The 23,312-nt window shown below is 44.7% G+C and overlaps 1 protein-coding gene across 1 annotated transcript; it reads left to right on the top strand.

Annotated features, from left to right (window-relative positions):
- Window positions 1-4,783: 4,783 nt before the first annotated feature.
- LOC119321419 (expansin-B11-like) lies at window positions 4,784-6,496 on the top strand. The gene is made up of 4 exons (XM_037595109.1): window positions 4,784-5,059; window positions 5,165-5,277; window positions 5,414-5,610; window positions 5,716-6,496. Exons 1-4 carry the CDS (start codon window positions 4,837-4,839, stop codon window positions 6,044-6,046), a joined length of 864 nt encoding a protein of 287 aa, XP_037451006.1. The 5' UTR covers window positions 4,784-4,836; the 3' UTR covers window positions 6,047-6,496.
- The last annotated feature ends 16,816 nt before the right edge of the window (window positions 6,497-23,312 follow it).

The following is a 23,312-nucleotide window of genomic DNA, read 5'->3' as shown; positions in this document are numbered from 1 at the left end:
CACAGTATGATGAAGGGAAGATTACTAATAGAATAATAAATTATTTGACAAGAGAAGAAAACAATTAAAGAGTTAAAGAATTGGTACCTTGTGTTTCCGTTTTGAACATGGATGTGAGTACATATGTATCCTACTTTACGCTGCATAGTGATGTTTTCCCTCAAATTCTGCCAAAGATATATATCCTTAGTGCCGTATTTGAATTTTATAATCCTTACTTTTTGATACACATATAAAAAACATATTATGTTATGACTTACGTGGTTTGACGTTGGCAACCGGATAACTCTAGGAAGCTGTGAAAATTCAAGTATACAGAACAACAATGTATGTTTTCCACCAAACTCACTTTTGTGCGTCCATTCTAAATTGGCGAAATGGAGGATTTATCATACTTGCTTGCCCCTACCAAGAGTTCAAGACTTGTCGGGGGTTCCACGCAATGCACACACAAAGAGGCAGAACTTCTTTGCTTCCCCCACCATCTTTGCAATAATATGGTGTGCATGTGCAAAAAGAAGGATCTGACGGTCTACTTAAGGGCTCATAGGCATGAAGGGTTGCTTATCTCTGCAATAATATATGTGTTTATCTGGTAAATATTCGTCTGTTAGGCAATAAAAATCGTATGGTTACAAGTAGATGTTAATCCGTAACAAAATATTAGTTGGATCGTTGTTGTCTATGTAATTATGTATACATCGTTAAATTACCTTTTTTCATCTTACGCTGCAAGTGGAGTGGATTTCAGTTATTACTTGATTGTTACTGCCTATATGTTCTATGCATGTGAATTTTAACATGCATTAAGTTTATATATAACTCCGGAAAATATTTCAAAATCCCGTGGCAACGCACGGGCATTCTACTAGTTAGAGTAGCTTCTTTGATCCGTCCCTAGTTATCTTTTTTTATTAAGTCGGTTATTTGTTCCCTTTCTAGATATTTTAGTTGTGTGCGGTGCAAGTCATTTAAGATTTGAGTATGGTCAATCGTAAAAAGACAGGTTATTTTATAAAATAGACACGGTGTGTTTTTCAGGGTAGACACCGATATCAAGTTTTGGAGTAAACGTTAGAAAACCTCTATGTTGGGAGAAATTGTTTTTGCGCGTGAGTACCGCCATCGAGGTTGGTTTTCTCGTGCTGAATCGTAAGGTTCAATCCCTCTAATTCCTGTGCATCGCGTGCGTGGGCAAGAGGTTACTGTTGGTGGTGGTGGTGGAGGAGTGTCATGAATGATCGGGGCACAACAGCAGATCGGATCTCGCCATGAGGTTCGGTCCACATAACAATCTGTTGAGTTCTATATATGTTACATATATGAAAAAAATAGCCAGAATAGTTTTCGGAATAAAATGAATAGTTTTGAGTGAAACCGAAAGCGTTTGGGGGTTAATGTAAGTGTTTCAAGGAATACTGGGTTATTACCGTATAGGTGAAAAATAAAAATACCATGGGACCTAATATAAATATTGGAGGGCTATAGTATTTACCAAGAGCCCATATGATTTATTTAGGTGCCATGGGCCCCTCTAATAGGTTATAGCCTTATTATTAGTGGAGAGCTAATGGGCCTAAAGGCCCATATAGTGTTGGTGCATCACTATTAGCTTATTGGACAAGCTAAGGGGCAAGAAGAGTCAGAGGGGGACTCTCCCTCCTTGGTCGCTGCGCCAAGGGCGGGAGGCCCCCTCCCCAAGTCGGTTTGCATGAGGGGTGCACACCAATCTAATGGACTCTTTATTAGTGCCGTTTGAGAAAAGGTATATTTTTGTATAAAAAGTCGTGGCTGACACGAAAGTTCCGTGTATTTTGAGGGTACAGTGTGCAACCTATGCATAGTGTAAAACTACTTGAATAGTCGTTGTACATGGTCAAGGACAGTTGGAATGACCACGCTTAGACTATGTCCATAATAACTTGTCAAGATGTTGGTGAGTATGATGGTAGTGATGTACTGAGAATTATGAGTTGTGATGATCAAGTTGATGTTCAACATAATCCGTTTTTGTTGATGTTTGTGAGATGATCTGTCGTGGTTTGGAGAACCACGTGGTTTTCAAAATATAGGTCATGTGCATTTCAAAACTGGCTTTCCATAAATTGCTAAACATAGTGTCCAAGCCTACCTTGTACCGAACCTTTTATATACATTCTGCTATTTGTGGGGGGGGGGAGGGGGTGTTGCTTGCAAGTACAATCAAAGTACTCATGTGGCTTGTCCTTGGCTATTAACTTGGCCAGGAATGGAAGAGATAACTTGTGAAGAAGACTTATTCGACGACATCCCTGCGAACTAGGATGCTTTCCAATCAGCTTGCATGTAGGGTTATGGTTTGCTGCGTGGGTCCAAGTTATCGTCGTTGTTTCCGCTATTATATTTCATATGGAGCTTGCTTTTATGGCCTATCTATATAAGACTTGACCTTAATGGTCATCGTTATGTAAGACATATTCATGTTGTATTGGATGTACGCTTGTGATATCAGTTGTACGAAGCAGCACAACGATCATTTGACCGCTATTGTATGTACAATCGGTGGCTTCAGCCTTATAGGACGCCGCCCCCACAAGTGCCGCTCCTTGGGCATCACAGGAGCACTAGAAGGTTGGCCTGCTATTGAGGATGGACGTGCTTTTTTGAGGAAAGGCCGAAGCAGGCGGACATGGAGTTTCTACCCCTCAGTGCAAATGCACTCAGATAAATAGTAAAATTCAGAAATAGTAAACAAAATAATAATCAGACACATATTTGAATCTTCTACTCCCATGCCAAATTTCGTGAAGAAATAACATTTGTTGTGCTCAGGATAAAAGAAAATCTATACTCTGGAAAAGCTCATTTTTAAAGCATTTTGGGCGGCTTGTTTTTCTACGCCAAGCATAAAAAAATGTAACCTGTTCACGGAATTTTGTACATAGGTAAAACACTCAAGAATGTGTGTAAAAGAATCAGGTTTTTCAATTATTTTTGGTATTTTCTGAAATTTACTGTTCATCCAGCTGCATTTGCACCTAGGAGCAGAATGACACTTTCGAAGCTCTAGCTAGACTTCCAAGTTGAGGCACGAACTAGCGAAGAATTTCCAATTACTAGCTAGTGTGAGCATCTGGTTGTTCTATAGCTACCGGTAAACTGGCAATGGTTCTACACTTTGAATATTATTTGTTTCTACCTAGTTGAGGCTGGACAGTAATGACTCGACGCATAAATTTACAAGCACGAGAGATATGCATACTAAACAGTCTCTTTTTTAAAAAAACAAGATAAACAGTCTTTTTTATTTGTAATAAACTTTAAGAACAGGTTCAACCAACAAGTAAGCAGCAGAATAACATGAAAATATGCACATGTGACACAAGATTTAATGTGAAAACACCTTCTCAACTTGAGAATTAAAAAACCATGATTGTGGGTCGACCGGTTCATACAAATTCACTATGGGAATGATGAGTACAAAGTATTCTCTAGAACATCTAGAGAGATTTACAACACGCTCAATCATAAGAGGCAAGATTTCAGCAAAGCTGAGGTTACACAGCTTATGCCCCCTTTAGTACTTCACAGACCGCTCTCAAACTGCTGAACCAAATAACACCAAATTTGGCATACAGGTGGACACACCAGTTCCTGAGATCCTCTCAAAATTTCAGCTCAATTGGACACTTTTTGCCTACCCAATCTGTTCGTTTCCCCAAAATACTTTATGGTGAAATTGCAACAGTCTAAACCAACAAAATCACTCTCAAATCTGATGCTCCACTAATCCAATCCTCAAACCAGTCAAGCAGGTCGAAGTACTCAAAGTAAGGAGTGAGCTCGCCAAATTTGGTGCCAATCCAAGCACTTTTTGAACTTTCAGTCACTAGTTTGAACACTGTCTAGTCACGTGCAACAGATCTAGATATAACCTCTCCCTCTTCTTTCTATCTCTCATGGATTGTATTCTTCTTGTGCACTAGTCCTGGCCATGGGCAGCCCGGCCCGAACAGCTCGACCCGGCCCGATGTTGTTCACGGGCTGGGCTCGGGCCTAAATTTCAAGCCCAAAGGCCGGCCGGGCCCGGGCCCGCCATATTTGCGTTTTACCGAAGAGGCCTGGTAGGCTTTTACACGATAGGGCCAGACTTGGGCCTGATTTTTTAGACCCGACGCCCGTACCGGGCCGGGCCCGGACCTGGGTTTTCTTCGTCGGGCTTGGTTAGGCCCGGCCTGGCCCGAGGGATGGCTAGGTATATTGTGCGCTCTCTCGGTCTCACAATGGCAGCCACCACTGGGGACTGACTAGAGTTTTCTCCATGTCTCGCTTTCATAGGAAGCACTATCAGTTGTTCGATGTAGCTGAGATCAACGGCTCACATGCGTTGGTCTTATATGGACTGATGTTAGGCTGCCAACACACCTTTATGTGAATAAACTTAGCACAACACCTACTTTTGGATTAAAATTCTTAATGGTATGTTGTGAAATGTACTTCGCAATCCATTGTCTGTCCTATAAATTTTGTTGGTGCTGCATGCAGAGATTAAAAAGTACTCCCTTCATCATATAATATAAAAATGTTTTTGACACTAGTATAGTGTTAAAAACGATTTTATATTTTAGGACAGAGGGAGTAGTTCGCCTAGCCTATCCTGCTTTAGCACCAACCAGTCACGTTCTCCTCAATAATTTACCAGAAGCAGAATCCCCACATCTCTTGCCACGTACGTCTACATCCCCACAAAGTACCCTATAAATACCCGCCCCATGGACACTCCCTGCAACTCACCAAGCAACACTTGAGCTCACCATATCTAGTCCATATCCTCTCCCGAGCAAGCTCGAAGCAGCAATGGCGAAATCTTTCACCTTATTAGCGCTACTTAGCGCACTGGTTGTGCTCTCACTTCTTGTGAGCCCCATTGCTTGTTCTCGCAAGCTCCCCAGGCCTGCAATCAAGGCCCACAAGAACCACACCGCTTCTACCCCCTCGTCGTTTGCCGCTTATGGCTCCGGCGGCTGGTTAGCCGGCGGCGCGACGTATTACGGCGCCCCCAACGGCGACGGAAGCGACGGTTAGTGCTTGCATGCTTACTCCGCTGGGAGTAGAACGTACTGTAGTACATTAACTGCACCGCACGGCGTCGGTCGATGGAGCTAAAACCAGGCAAAAAATGCAGGTGGCGCGTGTGGCTACCAGAGCGCTGTGGGGAACCGGCCGTTCTCGTCGATGATCGCCGCCGGCAACCCGTCGCTCTACAGAGATGGCAAGGGCTGCGGAGCGTGCTACGAGGTCAGGATAACACACACACGCACACGTCCACAGTTTCTGTGACCCCTACACAGCGTGCTGACTTCGTGTAGCTCCACCCCGTTAAGAGTCATTTTACAGTCCTAACTAAATGAATTCATGTGGCGCGCGTACGCAGGTTAAATGCACAGGCAACCAGGCATGCTCCGGCCAGCCGGCGACCGTCGTCATCACCGACAAGTGCCCCGCCGGGGCCGCCTGCCTCGGTGAGGCCGCACACTTCGACATGAGCGGCACCTCCATGGGCGCCATGGCGAAGCCTGGCATGGCCGACAAACTCCGGGCCGGCGGTATCATCAAGATCCAGTACAAGAGGTACATACTAATTCAGCGAAGAATTTTGCGCTTGCAGCAGAAATTAATAGAGACTGCATTATAATAACTAAGCTAATTTAATCTCGGTGATTCCGTTAACCGTAGGGTGCCATGCAAGTATCCTGGCATGAACATTGCCTTCAAGGTGGACCAGGGCTCCAACCCCTACTACCTGGAGGTCCTGATCGAGTTCGAGGACGACGACGGCGACCTCAACGCCGTGGACCTCATGGAGGCCAACTGCGGCACCTGGACGCCCATGGCGCAGAACTGGGGCGCGCTGTACCGCCTCAACTCCAACACCGGCAAGCCGCTGCGCGGGCCCTTCTCGCTCCGGCTCACCTCCGACTCCGGCAGGAAGCTCGTCGTCAACAACGTCATCCCCGCCAGCTGGACGGCCGGAGCCACCTACCGCTCCTTGGTTAACTACCCCTAAGTTACAGCTTCGTCAGCTTTTACACTGCACCGTACGTGCTTGGCTAGTAACCAAGTAATGCAGTGCAGAGTGTGGTCGTAGTAATTTAGAACCGTGGGTTAATTTCTACTGCGGGGATTATATTTATACGAATATGCGTCCGGGAATGGCAGGAGGCTGTGTCAGAAGAGGAAGAGTAGGTCATGCAAAGATTGTGCTAGCTCTTCCCTCCATGGTCTCTCGGCACTCCCCTAGTGATGCGTGTCGTCGATTTGTCTGTATTTTACTTCTCTTCCTCTGTTTTGTTGATGAGTAGAAGAGCTTGTAGTGCAGTGCAACTAAAGTTGCATGCCGATGTATCAAGTTGTGTGAGTGTTTTTTTTTGCAGTGCAATCCTTGAGAGGAATGAACTTTTACCATCAGATAATTTATGTACTGAAATCTGCAATTCCAGGCACTTTATTCAGTTTAATTACCAAGCGTAAAGTCACTCTCTCAACTCTCAGTGTGTGTATTACTGCTTGCAAACTGCACCTGAGCCGCTCCTCGCTGGGGGTGCACTACATTTGCGGAACCTGCCCAAAATGTGCAGAGCTCTTCCTATGAGCACTGATGTTTTTCACACTCTGTCCTTCATTCTTCATGGACCGTGTAATTGTGAAGTACTTTTTTACTATTCTGACCCTTTCAACAAACTTTGTCACAAAATGAACTCGACGTGAAAGTATTTCACGATCTGATCCTTTTAGCAACGCCACAGCCCGCGGCGTTTCTGTCCAACATAGAAACGCCGAGGTAGCTAGCGTTTCTGACCAAGAAGAAACGCCGAGGTAGCTAGCATTGCGGACCAGGTAAGAAACGCCAAAGGCGCTGGCGTTGCTGCCCATCATTGAAACGCCAATGACCATGGCGTTGCTGCCCTTTTCCATGCACATGTGAAATGTGGATGAACAGCCTAACTAATAAGGCTAATTAATTATGACCAAAGAGGTCAGCAACGCCATGGTCCCTTGGCGTTTCAATGATGGCAGCAACGCCAGCGCCTTTGGCGTTTCTTACCTGGTCCGCAACGCTAGCTACCTCGGCGTTTCTTCTTGGTCAGAAATGCTAGCTACCTCGGCGTTTCTATGTTGGACAGAAACGCCGCGGGCTGTGGCGTTGCTAAAAGGGTCAGATCGTGAAATACTTTCACGTCGAGTTCATTTTATGACAAAGTTCGTTGAAAGGGTCAGAATAGTGATTCCGGCCCTCCTCTGTTACTCTGGTTGTTCTTCGACGATGAGACATGCAGTTCTCCAAAAAGAAAGTAGTACACGAAGAGGCAGAGGCAGAGACTGTACTGCTCATCAATTATCACACAAGAACTGTTCTCAGAAGGTACTACTGTTATTGAAAGATCGTCGGTTGTACGAGCACCACTCTACAAGCCTACACACCAGAGCTTCAGTTGTACTATTCGACTTTACATACTAGAAGGTGATTTGATTATAGGTTCGGCATGTGGGTCTGATAAATTAAAACCATCAAGCGCGAGCATATGGGACGAGAGGATACGTCCATGGATTTCGATTTAGAAAGTTATCAAGACCCATGCCCATTTCTACACGAGCATTGAGACCTTGGGAGCCTATCCAAGTTGCTGTATAATAATATAGCTATGCTTCTATTTTGTCACTTCTATGGATATACGTACGTCGTAGAGGCATAGAGCTATATACATGCACCCTACTTAGCTGCACGCTGCCAGTCATCGTGTAAAATCAGTGCACGCACTTGAAATGTTTAATGTACAAAAGAAAACACCAGTATCCCCGTGAATGAGAGTTAAGGATGAAGGATGATCAAGATACACAGAGTGAACTTCATTTGTTCTTTCTTCCCGCTACAGCTTCTGCCGCTGCCGCTGCTGCTGCACGTTGAGTGATGTCAAAGGACCCTACCTAGTCACTGTCGCCATAGGATCCCCGCATGTGGCACGTTCAAACGCTACGACCGAGCTACTCGTTCTAGAATTACAGCACAGAAACCGAGCCTCCGAAGTGACCGGCGCACATGTTCTCCTCGTGCCTCCGCGATCCGGTGTTAGACTGTATTTACATGTGTATATTGTAACATTGTATATCACCTCATTATATATATATATGTGATAGGCCACCCCTAGAGGGTTGTGCCGGTTCCCCCAAAGCCTATTGTCTTACATGGTATCACGCTAGGCTACGTCCGCTTCCGCCTAAAAACCCTAAACCGCCGCCGCCGCCACCGCCGCCGCCGCCGCGCCCGCCGTCGCCGTCGCCCGACTGCTATGACGTCCGCCGCTGCGTCCGGCTCCACCGTCATCGGTTTTCTGCCGGCCTCCCTCGCGGCACTTCTCTCGAGGCCGCTGGATGCTGCCTCCCTTCAGGCGCCGATCGGGACACGGAGCGTCGGATCCCTCTTCGCGCTCCCGCCGGCTGCTACTTCGCCCGGGCAGGCGCTTGTGGCCCACACCGCCGCCGCCCCGTCAACCGCGGCTGTCGCGCCCTCGGCCACTGCGCCGCTGGTGGCGGAGGACGTCGCGCTGGCAGGCTTCGCGGCGTCAACCGCGGCCATCGCGCCCTCTGTCACCGCGCCGGCTGCCCCTCTGACTGTCTCCACGGTGGTCTCACCTCAACCAGTCTCCTCGATGGGATCGCAGCCGCCGCCGCCGTTTCACTTCGGCCATCTCATCACCATCAAGTTGTCGTCGGACAATTACATCTTCTGGCGCGTGCAGGTTCTTCCGCTTCTTGGGAGTCACTATCTGCTTGGCTATGTCGACGGTTCTCTCCCTTGCCCTCCTGCGCTGGTTGACAGCGTGCACGGTCCGGTCTATAATCCGGCTCACCGTGTCTGGACAGGGCAGGATCAGGCGAACCTCTCCTCCATCCAGGGGTCGCTCTCTCCGGCCGTTGCTGGGCTTGTTGTCTTCGCCAAGACGTCCCACGAGGCATGGACTATTCTTGAGCGCTCGTTTGCGGCACAGTCGCAGGCTCGTGTATCTGGGCTCCGTCGCCAACTTGGGGAGTGTCAGAAGCTTGACTCCACCGCCACTGAGTTCTACAACAAAGTCAAGAGTCTCGCCGACACGCTGGCCTCCATTGGACAGCCCCTCACCGACTCCGAGTTCAACTCGTTTATTGTCAATGGTCTTGATGAGGAGTATGACGCCCTAGTCGAGATCATCAATGAGAGGGGCAACTCCACGCCCATGCCAGCACACGAGGTCTTTTCACGCCTCCTGCTTACTGAGCAACGAGTCGAGACGCGCCGATCCAGGGGCAACGGCGCCCTCTCGGCAAACGCCGCCACCAAGGGTGGTCGCTTCTCTGCTTCATCCAGGGCTCCTTCGGGGCAGTCACCATCACCCGCCTCGGCCCCTCCTCCTACTGCGACGCTACCAGGGGCTGGCGGTCCACGTGTGTGCCAGCTTTGTGGTCGTGATGGGCACTGGGCCTCGAAGTGTCACAAGCGCTTCCAGCGGGGTTTTCTTGGTCTCGGCAATGACGGGAAGGATACACGCAACTTTGCTCGTCAGGTCGCCATGGCTGATCGTCCGCCGCCGCAGAAGCCACAGGGACACACTCAGTCCTACTCCATTGATCCCCACTGGTACATGGACTCTGGGGCGACAGAGCACCTGACCAGTGAGATGGGGAAGCTTCACACTCGTGAACCCTACCATGGCTCCGACAAGATCCACACCGCCAATGGAGCAGGTATGCACATCTCTCATATTGGTCAAGCATCACTTCTCACTAGACATGCCAATAGGAGTCTTCAACTTCGCAATGTTCTTCGAGTTCCATCTGTGACACGTAATCTTCTTTCAGTTCCTAAACTCACTCGTGATAATAATGTGCTTTGTGAATTTCATCCTTTTGATCTTTTTATTAAGGATCGGGGCACGAGGGACATTCTTCTTAGTGGGCGGCTCTGCCAAGGTCTCTATCGTCTGGAGCATCCTGGCGTCGCTCGCGTCTTCAGTGGAGTTCGGGTATCTCCGTCACAGTGGCATGCTCGTCTTGGTCACCCGGCCACACCTATTGTCCGGCATGTTTTGCGTCGTCATGAGCTTCCTAGTGTGTCTAGTAATAAAGATGTAGCAGTGTGTGATGCTTGTCAGCAGGGGAAGAGTCATCAACTTCCTTTTTCGGAGTCCAGTCGTGAGGTAAAACATCCTTTAGAACTTGTGTTTTCAGATGTATGGGGTCCTGCTCAGACTTCTGTTAGTGGTCATAATTACTATATCAATTTTGTTGATGCTTACAGCCGCTTTACTTGGCTTTATCTTATCAAACGTAAATCTGATGTGTTTGACATTTTTGTTCAGTTCCAAAAACATGTTGAACGCCTTCTCAAGCACAAAATTGTTCATGTTCAGTCGGACTGGGGTGGCGAGTATCGCAATCTCAACTCCTTCTTTCAGTCGCTTGGGATCACTCACCGTTTAGCATGTCCACATACACATCAGCAGAATGGTTCAGTAGAACGTAAGCATCGTCACATTGTTGAAGCTGGTCTGACTCTTTTGGCCCATGCATCTGTTCCGTTTCGTTTTTGGAGTGATGCTTTCACCACTGCATGTTTTCTCATCAATCGTACTCCCACTCGTGTTTTGAATATGAAGACTCCCATTGAAGTTCTCCTTAATGAACAACCGGACTACACCTTTCTCAAGGTGTTTGGGTGTGCTTGCTGGCCCCATCTCCGTCCATATAACAAGGGTAAGCTCGAGTTTCGTTCCAAGAAGTGTGTTTTTCTTGGTTATAGCTCTCTTCATAAAGGATACAAATGTCTTCATGTGCCCACTAATCGTGTCTACATCTCTCGGGATGTTGTGTTTGATGAGCATGTTTTTCCCTTTGCCAAACTCCCTGTGTCCACTACCGAGCCACCTGTCATGCATTCATCCTCTGTTGCTTCTAACCAATTTGATGATGTTGCGTATTCTCCTCTATTGTTGCCTAACCATGGTGCAGGCACTGGTCGTGGGGCTCGTTTGGAGATTCTGGAAGTGCCATCTTCCTCTTCGTCGCCATCGCCTTCATCCTCGGCACCTTCTGTTGTGCATGAGGAGCTCATGGCGCCCCTGCATGGCCTCGGTTTCCGTGCTCATGCACGGCCGATCGACGTCCTGGCCCGGTCGCCTCTGGCTTCTGGGCTGCCTTCGCCATCGTCGCGCCCTGCAACCCCGCCGACTGGGCCGGCCTCCTCGGTCCCCGTCTCGCCCAGGGCGTCGGGGCAGTCATCACCAGGCCTGGCCTCGCCCGCCCCTGCCTCGCCCAGGGTGTCTGGGCCCTTCTCACCAGGGCTGGCCTCGCCTGCTCTCGCCTCGCCAAGGCCGTCTGGGCCGGTGTCACCGGAGCTGGCCTCGCCCAATCTCGGTTCGCCCATGGCCTCTGAGCCCCTGTCGTCGGGCCAGTCTTCGCCATGCAGCCCGGAGTCGTCTGTCCCGAGCTCGCCTTAGGTGATTCCTGCATCTCCGGCGACCACCACGTCTCCGTCACCTTCGCCTCCGCCGGCTCCTGCTGCTGCTCTACGTCCACATACGCGCAGTCGGAGTGGCATTTTTCAGCCTAAGCAACGTCACGATGGCACAGTTGCTTGGTTAGCGGCGTGCATGTCTGCTGCTCTCGCAAATCCATCCTCTGAGCCACGCACGTATCAAGCTGCTATGTGCATTCCTCATTGGAGAGAGGCCATGGAGCAGGAGTATCAAGCGCTTCTTCGCAATCAGACATGGACTCTTGTTCCTCCACAATCACGGGTAAATGTCATTGATTCCAAATGGGTTTTCAAAGTGAAGAGGCATTCTGATGGGTCCATTGAGCGCTATAAGGCTCGTCTGGTTGCTCGTGGTTTTCGACAGCGTTTTGGACTTGACTATGAAGACACCTTCAGTCCAGTGGTCAAGCCTACTACCATCAGACTTCTTCTCTCTCTGGCTGTTACTCGAGGTTGGTTTCTTCGTCAGCTTGATGTTCAAAATGCTTTTTTTCATGGTGTCTTGGCGGAGGAGGTTTACATGCGCCAGCCTCCGGGTTTCTCTGATCCGGATCGCCCTGATCATCTCTGTCGTCTGTCCAAGGCAATTTATGGTCTGAAGCAGGTTCCTCGTGCTTGGCATGCTCGTCTTGCAATGGCTCTTCGTGCTCATGGTTTTGCATCATCAACTGCTGACTCCTCATTGTTTCTTCTTCAAAGGCCTGAGGTTACTATGTACTTGTTGGTCTATGTAGATGATATCATTTTGGTCAACTCCTCTCAGTCGGCTGCTACTGCGCTTGTTCGCTCACTTGGTGCTGATTTTGCGGTCAAGGACCTTGGGAAGCTTCATTACTTTCTTGGTGTGGAGGTTACTTCTCGTGCTGCTGGCCTTGTTATGACGCAGAAGAAGTACTCTCTGGATTTGTTGCAGCGAGCTGGGATGCTTAAGTGCAAACCGACGACTACACCCATGTCTACCACTGATAAGCTCAATGCTGTTGATGGTGTGCTTCTTTCTTCTTCTGATGCGACAGAGTACAGGAGTATTGTTGGTGGGCTCCAGTACTTGACGATCACGCGACCAGACATTTCCTATGCTGTTAACCGAGTCTGCCAGTATCTGCAGTCACCCCGTGACACTCATTGGTCTGCTGTTAAGCGGATTTTGCGCTATATTCGTTTCACTGTGGCTCATGGTTTGCATATTCGGCCGTCTGACTCTGGTTGTCTTTCAGCATATTCTGATGCAGACTGGGCTGGCAATCCGGATGACAGGCGATCCACGGGGGGTTATGCTGTCTTCTTTGGCTCTAACCTGATTGCCTGGAGTGCTCGGAAACAGGCTACTGTCTCGCGTAGCAGTACTGAGGCTGAGTATAAGGCTGTGGCCAATGCCACATCAGAGATCATCTGGGTACAGTCCTTGCTTCAGGAGTTAAGTATACCCCAATCACAGCCTCCTGTTCTTTGGTGTGATAACATCGGTGCTACATACCTTTCTGCAAATCCGGTATTCCATGCCCGAACGAAACACATTGAAGTTGACTATCACTTTGTGCGTGAACGTGTCTCTCAGAAGCAACTACAGATCAAGTTTATTTCTTCCAAGGATCAACTTGCTGACATCTTCACCAAGCCATTGCCTTTGCCACAGTTTGAGACTTGCAGGCGCAATCTTACCCTTCTAGATTCATTAGAAAATGGCTAAGATTGAGGGAGGGTGTTAGACTGTATTTACATGTGTATATTGTAACGTTGTATACCACCTCATTATATATATATGTGATAGGCCACCCCTAGAGGATTGTGCCGGTTCCCCCAAAGCCTATTGTCTTACATCCGGCAGCGTTCACTTGGACACTTCGGACGAACAGCTGCCCGCCGGCAGCCAACAACCGATGGAGCCGCAGCGGCCGGCGTGGCACTGGGCACAGCATGCATGGCGCGCCGGGCCCCCTCTCACGTGGAGAGATTCCCACGGACGCAGAGCCGAAGGCAACCCGCGTGCACATGGTGGTCACGTAAACAGTGGCGAAGCCACGCTATACCTGTGTGGTCGCTTGACTACACAGGATTTGCCTACGTCATTGACCCTGAACGAACAAAAAATAGAATTTGACTACATAGGCCCATATCTGCTATTTTTGCTTGGGTTACAACTAGTTGGGCCACTGCTGGGCCATATAGTAAGAAGTCTAATCACGTACCTCACGGTTGATCCCCACAAATCACGGCTTATCCAATCCAATGACCCTGGACAACCGCCGCACCGCAGCGCCTTCCCGTCCTTTGCCTGGCACTGGCGATCTCTGATCTGGCCATGAGATATGAGGCATGGCCCCCTTCGCCCGACCGGCGAGCTGCGAGCGACCCACCCACGGCTGCCCACGCATTGTCCGTCGCGTTGATCACTGTAATGTGGTACTAATTGGCACTCTACATCCGATCCAACATCAGGAAGAGGCCCTCCTGTCTCCCACTTTTATTTGTAAGCTTTATCTACCAACACTGCAATACTCTTCTTTATCCAAAAATAATATTCTTTTTTTTCTCTCAAACTAGTATATTAAGAAGATGATGTTTTAATTTAGAACAAGAATTGCATTTTTCATGGTGAAATATCATGTCTGATTTGTGCAACAAAATAGTCAATGATTTCTTGTATCGTTGCCTCATTACTTATCATGAAACCCATATATTTGAGTCTAGTACTGATGTCATCACACGAACAAAAATCAAAATATGCATTGATCACAAAGTGCTGTTACATAATATATATTCATCATAAAGTATGATATTTTATGTTCCTGTTTAATTTGTCCACAAAATTTTTCATTAGAAAAGCCTGACATTTTGATTCTGGCACCGCCACTGCACGTAAACCCCTTAACATGTTAATTGGCCGCATCTATTCCATCCATCTACCTCGAGTCTTCATCCTTCATCACAAGGATAAAAATACGTAAAAATAAAACGAGCCGGCAGATGCGTCTTTTGGAAGCGGCACGGCGGCATGTCGGGATGATTTGCGGCGGATAATGTGCAAAAGCTGACAGACATGGCGGTTCAGGTGGATGGTATCGGCCGGTGAATCCCGAGGTTTCCGAGCATCACATGGCAGGAGTGATCTCTTCGCACTATCCGGCCATCCGGGTCACACTTGTCGCCTTGGCCGGCGAGTGTCGGTCGGCGCCTCGGGACCGGCGTGCACGCCGTGCACGGCGCCGCATCGGCGAGTTAATTTACTCGCGCCGCTGCGTGATTCCATGACTCAGTGGGCTACCGCCGGCGGTTGCGACTGTGCGTGCAGTAGGAACTAGGGAGTGTCTAGTGAGTCAGCTTCGGAACGGGACCGACCATAACTGTAACAACAGTCCGGGGTACCGAACTTTTAAATAGGGCATGCCTTCCCGTTTTGGCTCCGGGGTCCGGGCCCTGCCGTCGCGGTGTCCCCCATGTGAAGCGAGTAAACAAGGGGACTGATGGAGACATCTTGGACATGGAGTGTTTGGATTGAGACTAATCTACAAAATGCAATGCTCTTCTACGACAATGTAGTTACGAAGGGCATCTTTATCGCCGACCTTCAAGTTTGTATCCGGTTGGACCACTGAAACCATCCAACATGGTTATATATCAGTCACCTTATCGGTTCGGACTAGTTTTCTCTTGTAAAGTGGAGACAAAATGAGAGTGTTTCGGGAGAGTCCGGACAACAACCATGTTGGACTCCGACACCCCAGGCCCGCTAAATCAGCCTTCCAGTCCCATTTTCTTTCACTCAGTCACTTCTTCCCCTTACTTTGCATCCGCACTGTCCACCTCCACCGTCGTCGTTGTACCTCTCCGGTTACCACACAGCCATTGTCGGACGTTCGCAACCAGCAACGACGTACATGCTCGCCTTTTACGACGTCGCTGTCAATCCTGGAGTGTTTGTAGCCAGATACACTACGAGACCCTGTAGGCGACCTCCATGGCGGCCACCACGTCCGACAGGTGTTCAGTCAAATGTCATGAAGCTCGTTTTCGGACGCCATGTACCACAGAACAAAGGGACCAGTGGCGGAGCCAGGAAAAAAGAATGAGGGGGGCCAAGTGTTGTCGAGCCTTGTCAGGAAGGCCCAGGGCCCCTGCTACCCCATGTCTCCATCACTAAGAGGGACGACCATTTATGTACAGACACTATTGGATGAAGATGAAGGGGTAGTATGTGTGGGATAACATGATCCGTTGAAAAACTTGTTGTACATCGAATTTGAGACATTGTTGTGCCAGACTTAATTACATTCTCTATATGGTTGATTTGTGTTATTTTCTTTTCGAACTTTGATGAATATGAGCCGGTTTGCATGAATGTCATCCGCTAAGTTGAAATCCCAATTGAAATGTATGCGGGCAGCGTTCGATGACCGTCTCCCGCATCCGTATCCGTTGACTGGCCCCCCATGTCCGTGGACGGATGCGGAAGGAAATTTGCGGGTCGCCGTTGGAGATGCCCTTAATTTAGTTATTACTCCATGTTAGTCTGCTCATAATGAAAGTAACTATAATTTTGATGAGGGGATATATAACCAACTAAAAAAAGTATAAAATTTTGATAAGGAGTATCGGTATGATAATAAATATTGTACTAGTATATGTCTTGCATGACAATAGATAAGGTCATCTATTCTAATGGGAATACCTCGTGGGGTCAGGTCAACTGCGACGCTGAATCTTAAACTGTCTCCATCCGTTTGGAACGGGCAGTCTGGATGTATTTTGCCATCCAACATGATACCGCATCTGTCCGCGTAGCAGTCCAGGTGCCATTTTCCCCGCAAAGCGAACTAGGAGAGGCAGTTTTGCGGGTGTCTGGACCGCTGGCACACAAGCATCCAACACCCCAGACCCACCCAAGACCCCTCTCCCTCGCCCGCACCCTTTCCTGTCCAAAGTGATCAGCGCCGCTCTAGAGTGTCAACATCGTATTCATGTCGGCCCAGAGCCGACGAGGCCTCTCAATGGAGTTGACAATGAAGTGGCGCCGACCGAGAGCGCTAACCCGCGTCGCATCCACGTGCACGTGCCTTCTCTCCACATTCAAACAACACTCATTAGTTCACTTCTCTGCATTACAAGTGTGGTTGTCGAGGAACACACTCTGGCGCCCCATCCGTCCGCCTGCGGACCGACATTAAATACCTTGCCGCTTGGCCAGCCACCCAACTAATATTCATTTTTTCCTTTTTGTTTTACTTTTGCTTGTATGTCGATATTCTGAATATGTTTATTATAAAAATCAATTTATATACAAAGGTGGAATTTTTCTAATCATGTATTGAAAAATGTTAAATGTGTATAAAAATGTGTACAATGTATAATTTTTTTACAATGCATATGGAAACAAATTATAAATATAAATATATAAATTCCCATTTTTATGAAAATGTAACCATGCTTTGGAAAAATGCTAAATGCGTACAGAAAAAATATTTTCAATGTATAAGAAAAATATATACAAACAATGTACACTCTACAAGGAAAAAAGTAGACATAGAAAATAAGTTTTCAAAAATGTTAATCGTGTATTTGGACAGTGTTAAAGGTGTATGTAAAAAATATTCCTGGTGTATACAAAAATGTGGAAAAGTAGACATAAAATAGTAAAATATGTTTATCATGAATTTGGAAAATGATGAGCATTTATATAAAATGTTTTTGATGTATACAACAAAAAAACAATGTTTATCAAAAAAGTATACATCAAAAAATATATGCTTAAAAAATGTTAACCAGTTGCTTTAAAAATGTTAACCACGTGTATAATAAATATTCCTGGTGTATACAATAAATATATGATGTGTATGAAAAAAAGTAAAAATCAAAGAATATATGTTTTCAGAAAGTTTAATTACATGTTTGAAAAATTATAAACGTGTATACAAAAATTCTTCCTGCTGTATATGAAAAATGGACAAAGAAAATAAAGAAAAACTATAAAAAAACAAAGGAAACAAATAAATAAAAGTAAAAAACTAAAATCCAAAAAAGTAGCACAAAATGAAAAACTGGTAAAAACTGTGAAAGGATCGAAGAAAATTAATGAAAGAGACATAACCCAAGAAAATCAACGAAGATAAAAACTACACGAAATCGAACTTAGAAAGAGCGAGCGGGCAAGAAATTGAAGAGCGAGCAACAGCGCTACCAGGTCGGTCCATACCTGTCAGCCCTTCAGGCGATACGTATGCAAGTCTCGCTACAAGCGAGATAGCGGTGGATCCTATTAGACGCTGCCTATTCTTATTAAAATCACTAATTGAGAAGTACTCATTGTAAAAATCAGTCTCATCTTTTCAGGTTGTGATAAGTGGCGTGTTGCATGTACGCCACTTGTCGCAATCTGGAAGTTTCTCTTGTTTCGTAGATTCATTTATTCAAAACGTTTTATCTCTTAAACTGTACGTTCAAATCTTGAACCGTTTTCACGTTGGATTTCTCGCGTCGAGATCTTCAAAACTAGATCTCATGTTGATAGGTTTTGACAACTCTTTTTTCACAAAGAAAATGGACGAAAAAACAGAAACGAGAGCATGGGTTTTTTCCTTTTTCGAAATAGGCACGCCCGTGCCTCTTCCGAAATCACAACCGTGGCTCTCACGGAAGCAAAACCGTGCGTCTCGTGGATGAAAAAAAACGAGTGTTTTTCGTTTTTGAGAGGCAAGGTCGTAACTCTCGCGAAAGCACAATCGTGTCTCTCGTGAAAGCAAAACCGCGACTTTCGCAGAAAGAATAAAGAAATAAAAACCGTGTTTTTTTCATTTTCTAGAGGCACGTCCGTGACTCTCGCGAAAGCACAACCGTGCCTCTCACGGAAGGAAAAAACAAAAAACGTGTTTTTTTCTATTTCCGAGAGGCACGACCGTGACTCTTGCGAAAGCACAACTGTGCCTCTCACGAAAGGAAAAAAAATAGAAAATGCTTTTTTTGGTTTCCAAGAGGCACGGCCGTAACTCTCGTGAAAGCAAAACCATACCTCTCGCGGACTCAAAACCGTGACTTTCGCGAAAGGAAAAAAAACACGTTTTTTCGCGTAAAAAATCAATTTTTTTTGGTCCAAATGTTAAGGAAGACCGGTGAAAAACCGAAACATTGAAAAAAACCAAAAAAACCTGTTTTAAAAGCAGGAAACGCATGCGAAAAAATAAAAAAAACAAATTCAGAGGGAGCGCCCAGAGTGTGACACGTGGCGGGCGGCTGAGAGTGCGCCAAGTGACGCTGATCGTTGTGATGCTCCCGAAGGAGCGCTCGCTAACTAGTCGCTCCCTCTTCTTATTGTTTCCGCAGATGCATATCTGAAGGTGCATCTAGTTAGGCTCTGCCTATCTTCCCTTATTTTTCTGTTTGTAAACCAAAAATTGATGAATAAAAACAGTAAAAAAAAATGCAGGTGCGTTCGGTGGTATTCAAACAAGCAACCTCCTGGTCGTCTGCACCTTACACTAACCACCCACCGACCTCACCTCATGTACTCAAATACATATTCTTCACTCTTTTTTCTTATGTATTTTTCTTTATTATTATTATTTTTCTTTTTCTCTTTCTTTTTTATTAGGGACAGTTTTCTTCAGTTTTAAAATATTTCTTCCTTTTGCTCATTTGAATGAACTTTTTGTCAAAATTGATGAACATCTTTCAAAACCGATGAACTTTTTTTTTCAAAATTGATAAACTTTTTCCCGAAAATGATGAACGTTTTGCTCAAAATTGGTGAATTTATTTTAAAAAATGAAGTACTTTTTTTTCAAAATCGATGAACTTTTTTCAACTACGATGAAGTTTTTCCAAATTCGATGAAAATTTTCAAATTCAATGAATTTTTTTTTCAAATTTGATGAACTTTTTCACAAATTTGATGAACTTTTTTTTCCAAAATCAATGAATTGTTTTTCACAATTTTGAACATTTTTTCAAATGAATGACTTTTTTTATATTTGATGAGCTAATTTTCAAATTCGATGAACTTTTCTCAAAATCGATGAGTTTTTTTTCATAATCGATTAACTTTTTTCATTTCGATGAAAATTTTCCAAATTCTATGAAACTATTTTACAAATTCTTGTTTGTTAACTAAGGTAGGGTCAAATAGAGTTGTTTCCTGCTTGTTGTCCATGACATGAGCTTGACATAGTGGTTATTAATTACTGCCTTCTACTCTCACGAGTGGAGCTCGAATCTCACTTCTCACAAAGTAGTGACATGAATTAAACTTTTTTTCAAAAGAAAAATCTCTGTGTTTGCGAGCAGGTTGGTGGGATTGTTGGGCCAGCCCAGGGAACGCGGCTCATGAGCGTCAGGTGGAACAAAGAGCACCTAACTCAGGAGCGCTCGTCCGGGAGCTTCCCAAAGGGTCACTTTGGGTGGGCTCAAAGCATGCCTCTTAGAACTCTCAGCTGCCGCCACGTGTCGCGCTCTGGGCGCTTCGTCCGGATTTTATTTATTTATTTTTCCACACGCATTTTCGTCTTGTTAAATGTTTTTTTGGGTTTTTTGGCTTTCCTGTTTTTCACCAGTCTTTCTTAACTTTTCGAAGATATATTTTTTCAAAAAAAACTATGTTTGCGTGAAAAAACGTGTTTTCTTTTTTTATTCTTCCACGAGAGGCGCGATTTTGCTTTCGTGAGAGGCACGGTTTTGCTTCTGCAAGAGGCACAATCGTGCCTCTCAAAAACAAAAACAAAAACAAAATGTATTTTTCTTCTTTTTGCTTCTGTGAGAGGCACGTTTTTGCTTCCGCGAGAGGCATGGCCGTGCTTATCGGAAAAAGGGAAAACACGTTTTCTCTTCTTTTTCCTTCTGCGGGAGGCACGATTTTCTTTCCACGAGAGGCAGGACCGTACCTCTCGAAAATGAAACAAAATATATAATTTTTTTCCTTCTGCGAGAGGACGGTTTTGCTTCGGCAAGAGGAACGGTGCCTCTCAGAAACAAAGAACAAAACACGCTCAACGCGGTGGCTACATTGACAAAAGGCACATGGGCCGGCCCACTTTGCCTGCAAGCTGTTTCATTTTTTATTCAGTTTTTTCGGGTTCTCAACTAAACAGTTGTTTTGTTTAGGAGCTAGATATTTACAAACTATTAATAAAATTTAAAATTTCATTTCAGACAGTTGTTTGGTATGTGTTTATAAAAAGGTTTAGTGTATGTCAATTAATGTTGACCATATAATAAAAATGTTTAGTGTGTACTTAAAAAGTATTCATTTTATAATAAAAAAAGTTCATCCTATATCACAAAATATTCAATGAATATAACAAACTTTTCGTTGTATACTGTAAAACAAATGTTCACTGTGTATTTAAAAAATATTTACTGTATACTATAAATGTACAGTGTGTGTTAAAAAATGTGCACCATATATTTTGGAAAAAAATTACTATAAATTATAAAACCTGTTAAAATATGTGAAAAAAATATAAATCAAAAGAAACCCAAGATTTGAAAAGTCTAAAGATAAAAAGGACAATGGAGAAATATTGTGAATTTAAAAAAAATATTAGTGCGGTATAAACAGCTTGTTAGTGTAGTTAAAAAATGTTGAAAGCATTTAAAAAAATATACACATGTTTCAAAAATATGTTTTTGAAAAATTGTTTATACAATATAAAAACTGTTCATCATTAAAAAAAGTTTCAATGTGTATTTAGAAAATTGTTAGTCATGTAATTAACATATGTTAAATGTGTATTGAAGAATCTTTTAGGTGTATACAAAAAATGTAATCATGTATTTGAAAAAATTTAAATGTGTATAAAGAAATTTTTTAAATGTAGAAAGCAATGTATAATATGTATGCAAAGTATAGAGATAAAAATTATATTTTAAAAAAATTTAATCATATATTTGTAAATGTTAAGAATATATTAAAAATGTTCCTTGTGCATAAGTAAAATGTACAAAGTGTATGAAAAAACAAGATATCAATATATGTATATATATATATATATATATTTCAAAAATGGTAGAAATGTATTTGAAATATAAATCTGTTTAAAAAGGAAAATGAGAAAATCATTTGAAACTTTTGGTCAGCTATTTTTCAAAAATGGTAGAAATGTATTAGAAATATAAGTCTATTTAAAAAGAAAATGAGAAAAACCAAGAAAACAAAAAAATCAAAGAAAATCCATAGAAAAACCGCTCCTTAGCATGCCCCCCTCATTCGGCTGGCACAAGCAGCGAGTGGGGCGAGCGCCACACGCAGAGATATGACACCGTGCTATTTTTACCTTTTTATTTCACGATGAACACGGTGGTCATATCATTTGAAAAGTTTTATTCGCTTATTTTGTTGAACTGGTAAATACTATACAACTAGATCTTGGCGTCCTTTGACTTGTGGCGCCATCGTGCTTAATCATGTAGAAGATCATTCAGAGCTGATAAGTATTCTATTTTTTCAAAAACGAAGTTCAAACCCTTGGTCTCTGCATTATTGTGATGCATACAATCATTTTTATTAATAATTAAGTAGAGTACAAACATATTTGATCACAATTAAACCGATATGAAAAATACCTAATGTTGAAAATATGCCTAGAGGCAATAATATTCTATTATTATACTTCCATGTTCGTAATTAATTGTCCATATTTCATGCTATAACTGCTATGATCCTGAAATATGTGATTAAGTGGAAAACTCATATGCATGTGTGAAATGATAAACGAATAAAATAAAGGTTCCTAGTCTCGCCTCTAAGACTAGCTCAAGTGTTGTTGGTGATCACGTTTTTTGGATCTGAGGATGTCGTCAAGTGTAATGATAGTCCTAGAAAACATTGAGACTATAATTGGAAGAACAATCATATTGAATCGACCCAAACTTGTTTGTTATGAATTGAGATAATATCGTATATAATCAATGTTAATAATTTTGCTCCTTAAACCATGAGAGTATCGTGGTCACTTCTTATCGTAGGGTGGACTTTGGGGTTGCTCAAACGTCACCTGTAACACGATGATCATAATGACAACTTACAGGCTCATCCGAAAGTTTGACAACTTGCCGGATAACTCAAGAGTGGGATTTGCTCCTCCGACTATGGAGAGATATTCTTAGGGCCCTCTCGATGTGACGGCATCCAACATCATTTGGACAGACACGGGTGACTACGTCACGGGGATGCCGGAACACAATAACGAGAAAGAATAACAAAACCGGTAATGAGGATAACGGTATAGTGAGCACGTGATGACTCAGGAGGATACCGACGCATCCCGAGTTTTGTGAAGTATCACGAAATAAAGGGACCATCAACCAAAGGTTCAATCGAATAACATTCGTGTGCCCACAGGGATCGATATGGACGTCCACGGTCTTGCTGCCGGTTATTAAATGAAGGGGTTTCGTTCATGTCTGTGAGTTACCGAACCTACGGGGTCACAAGTTTAGGGCAATCATGATCTGCTGAGTGTTTGTAGGACGAGAGTATTGAGGATTTATTTTAGGAATCATTTCATTAATATTCGAAATAGTTCCGAGAGGATACAAAAGCGTTTCGGGGTCATCGAAAAAGTTTAAGATGTTTCCAGAAATGTTCTGGTGCGAGGACACTATGGCTGGGCCAAGGGGTAAGGCCCATGAGGTATGAGGTCAGTGCTAAAGGTGTTTTGTGAAGGACAAGGGCCAGATGCGAGGGTCCTTGGTGTCTGGTTCTGGGCCAGACACCAGGGTCCTTGGCGTCTGGTATTGGGCCACACGCCAAGGTCCATGGCGTTTCTGGAAACACGGG

Source organism: Triticum dicoccoides, chromosome 6B (genome assembly GCF_002162155.2).
Source record: "Triticum dicoccoides isolate Atlit2015 ecotype Zavitan chromosome 6B, WEW_v2.0, whole genome shotgun sequence".
Taxonomy (NCBI): Eukaryota; Viridiplantae; Streptophyta; class Magnoliopsida; order Poales; family Poaceae; genus Triticum; species Triticum dicoccoides.
The sequence above is the reverse complement of the archived record's forward strand: the minus strand, read 5'-3'. Positions and strand labels throughout refer to the sequence as shown.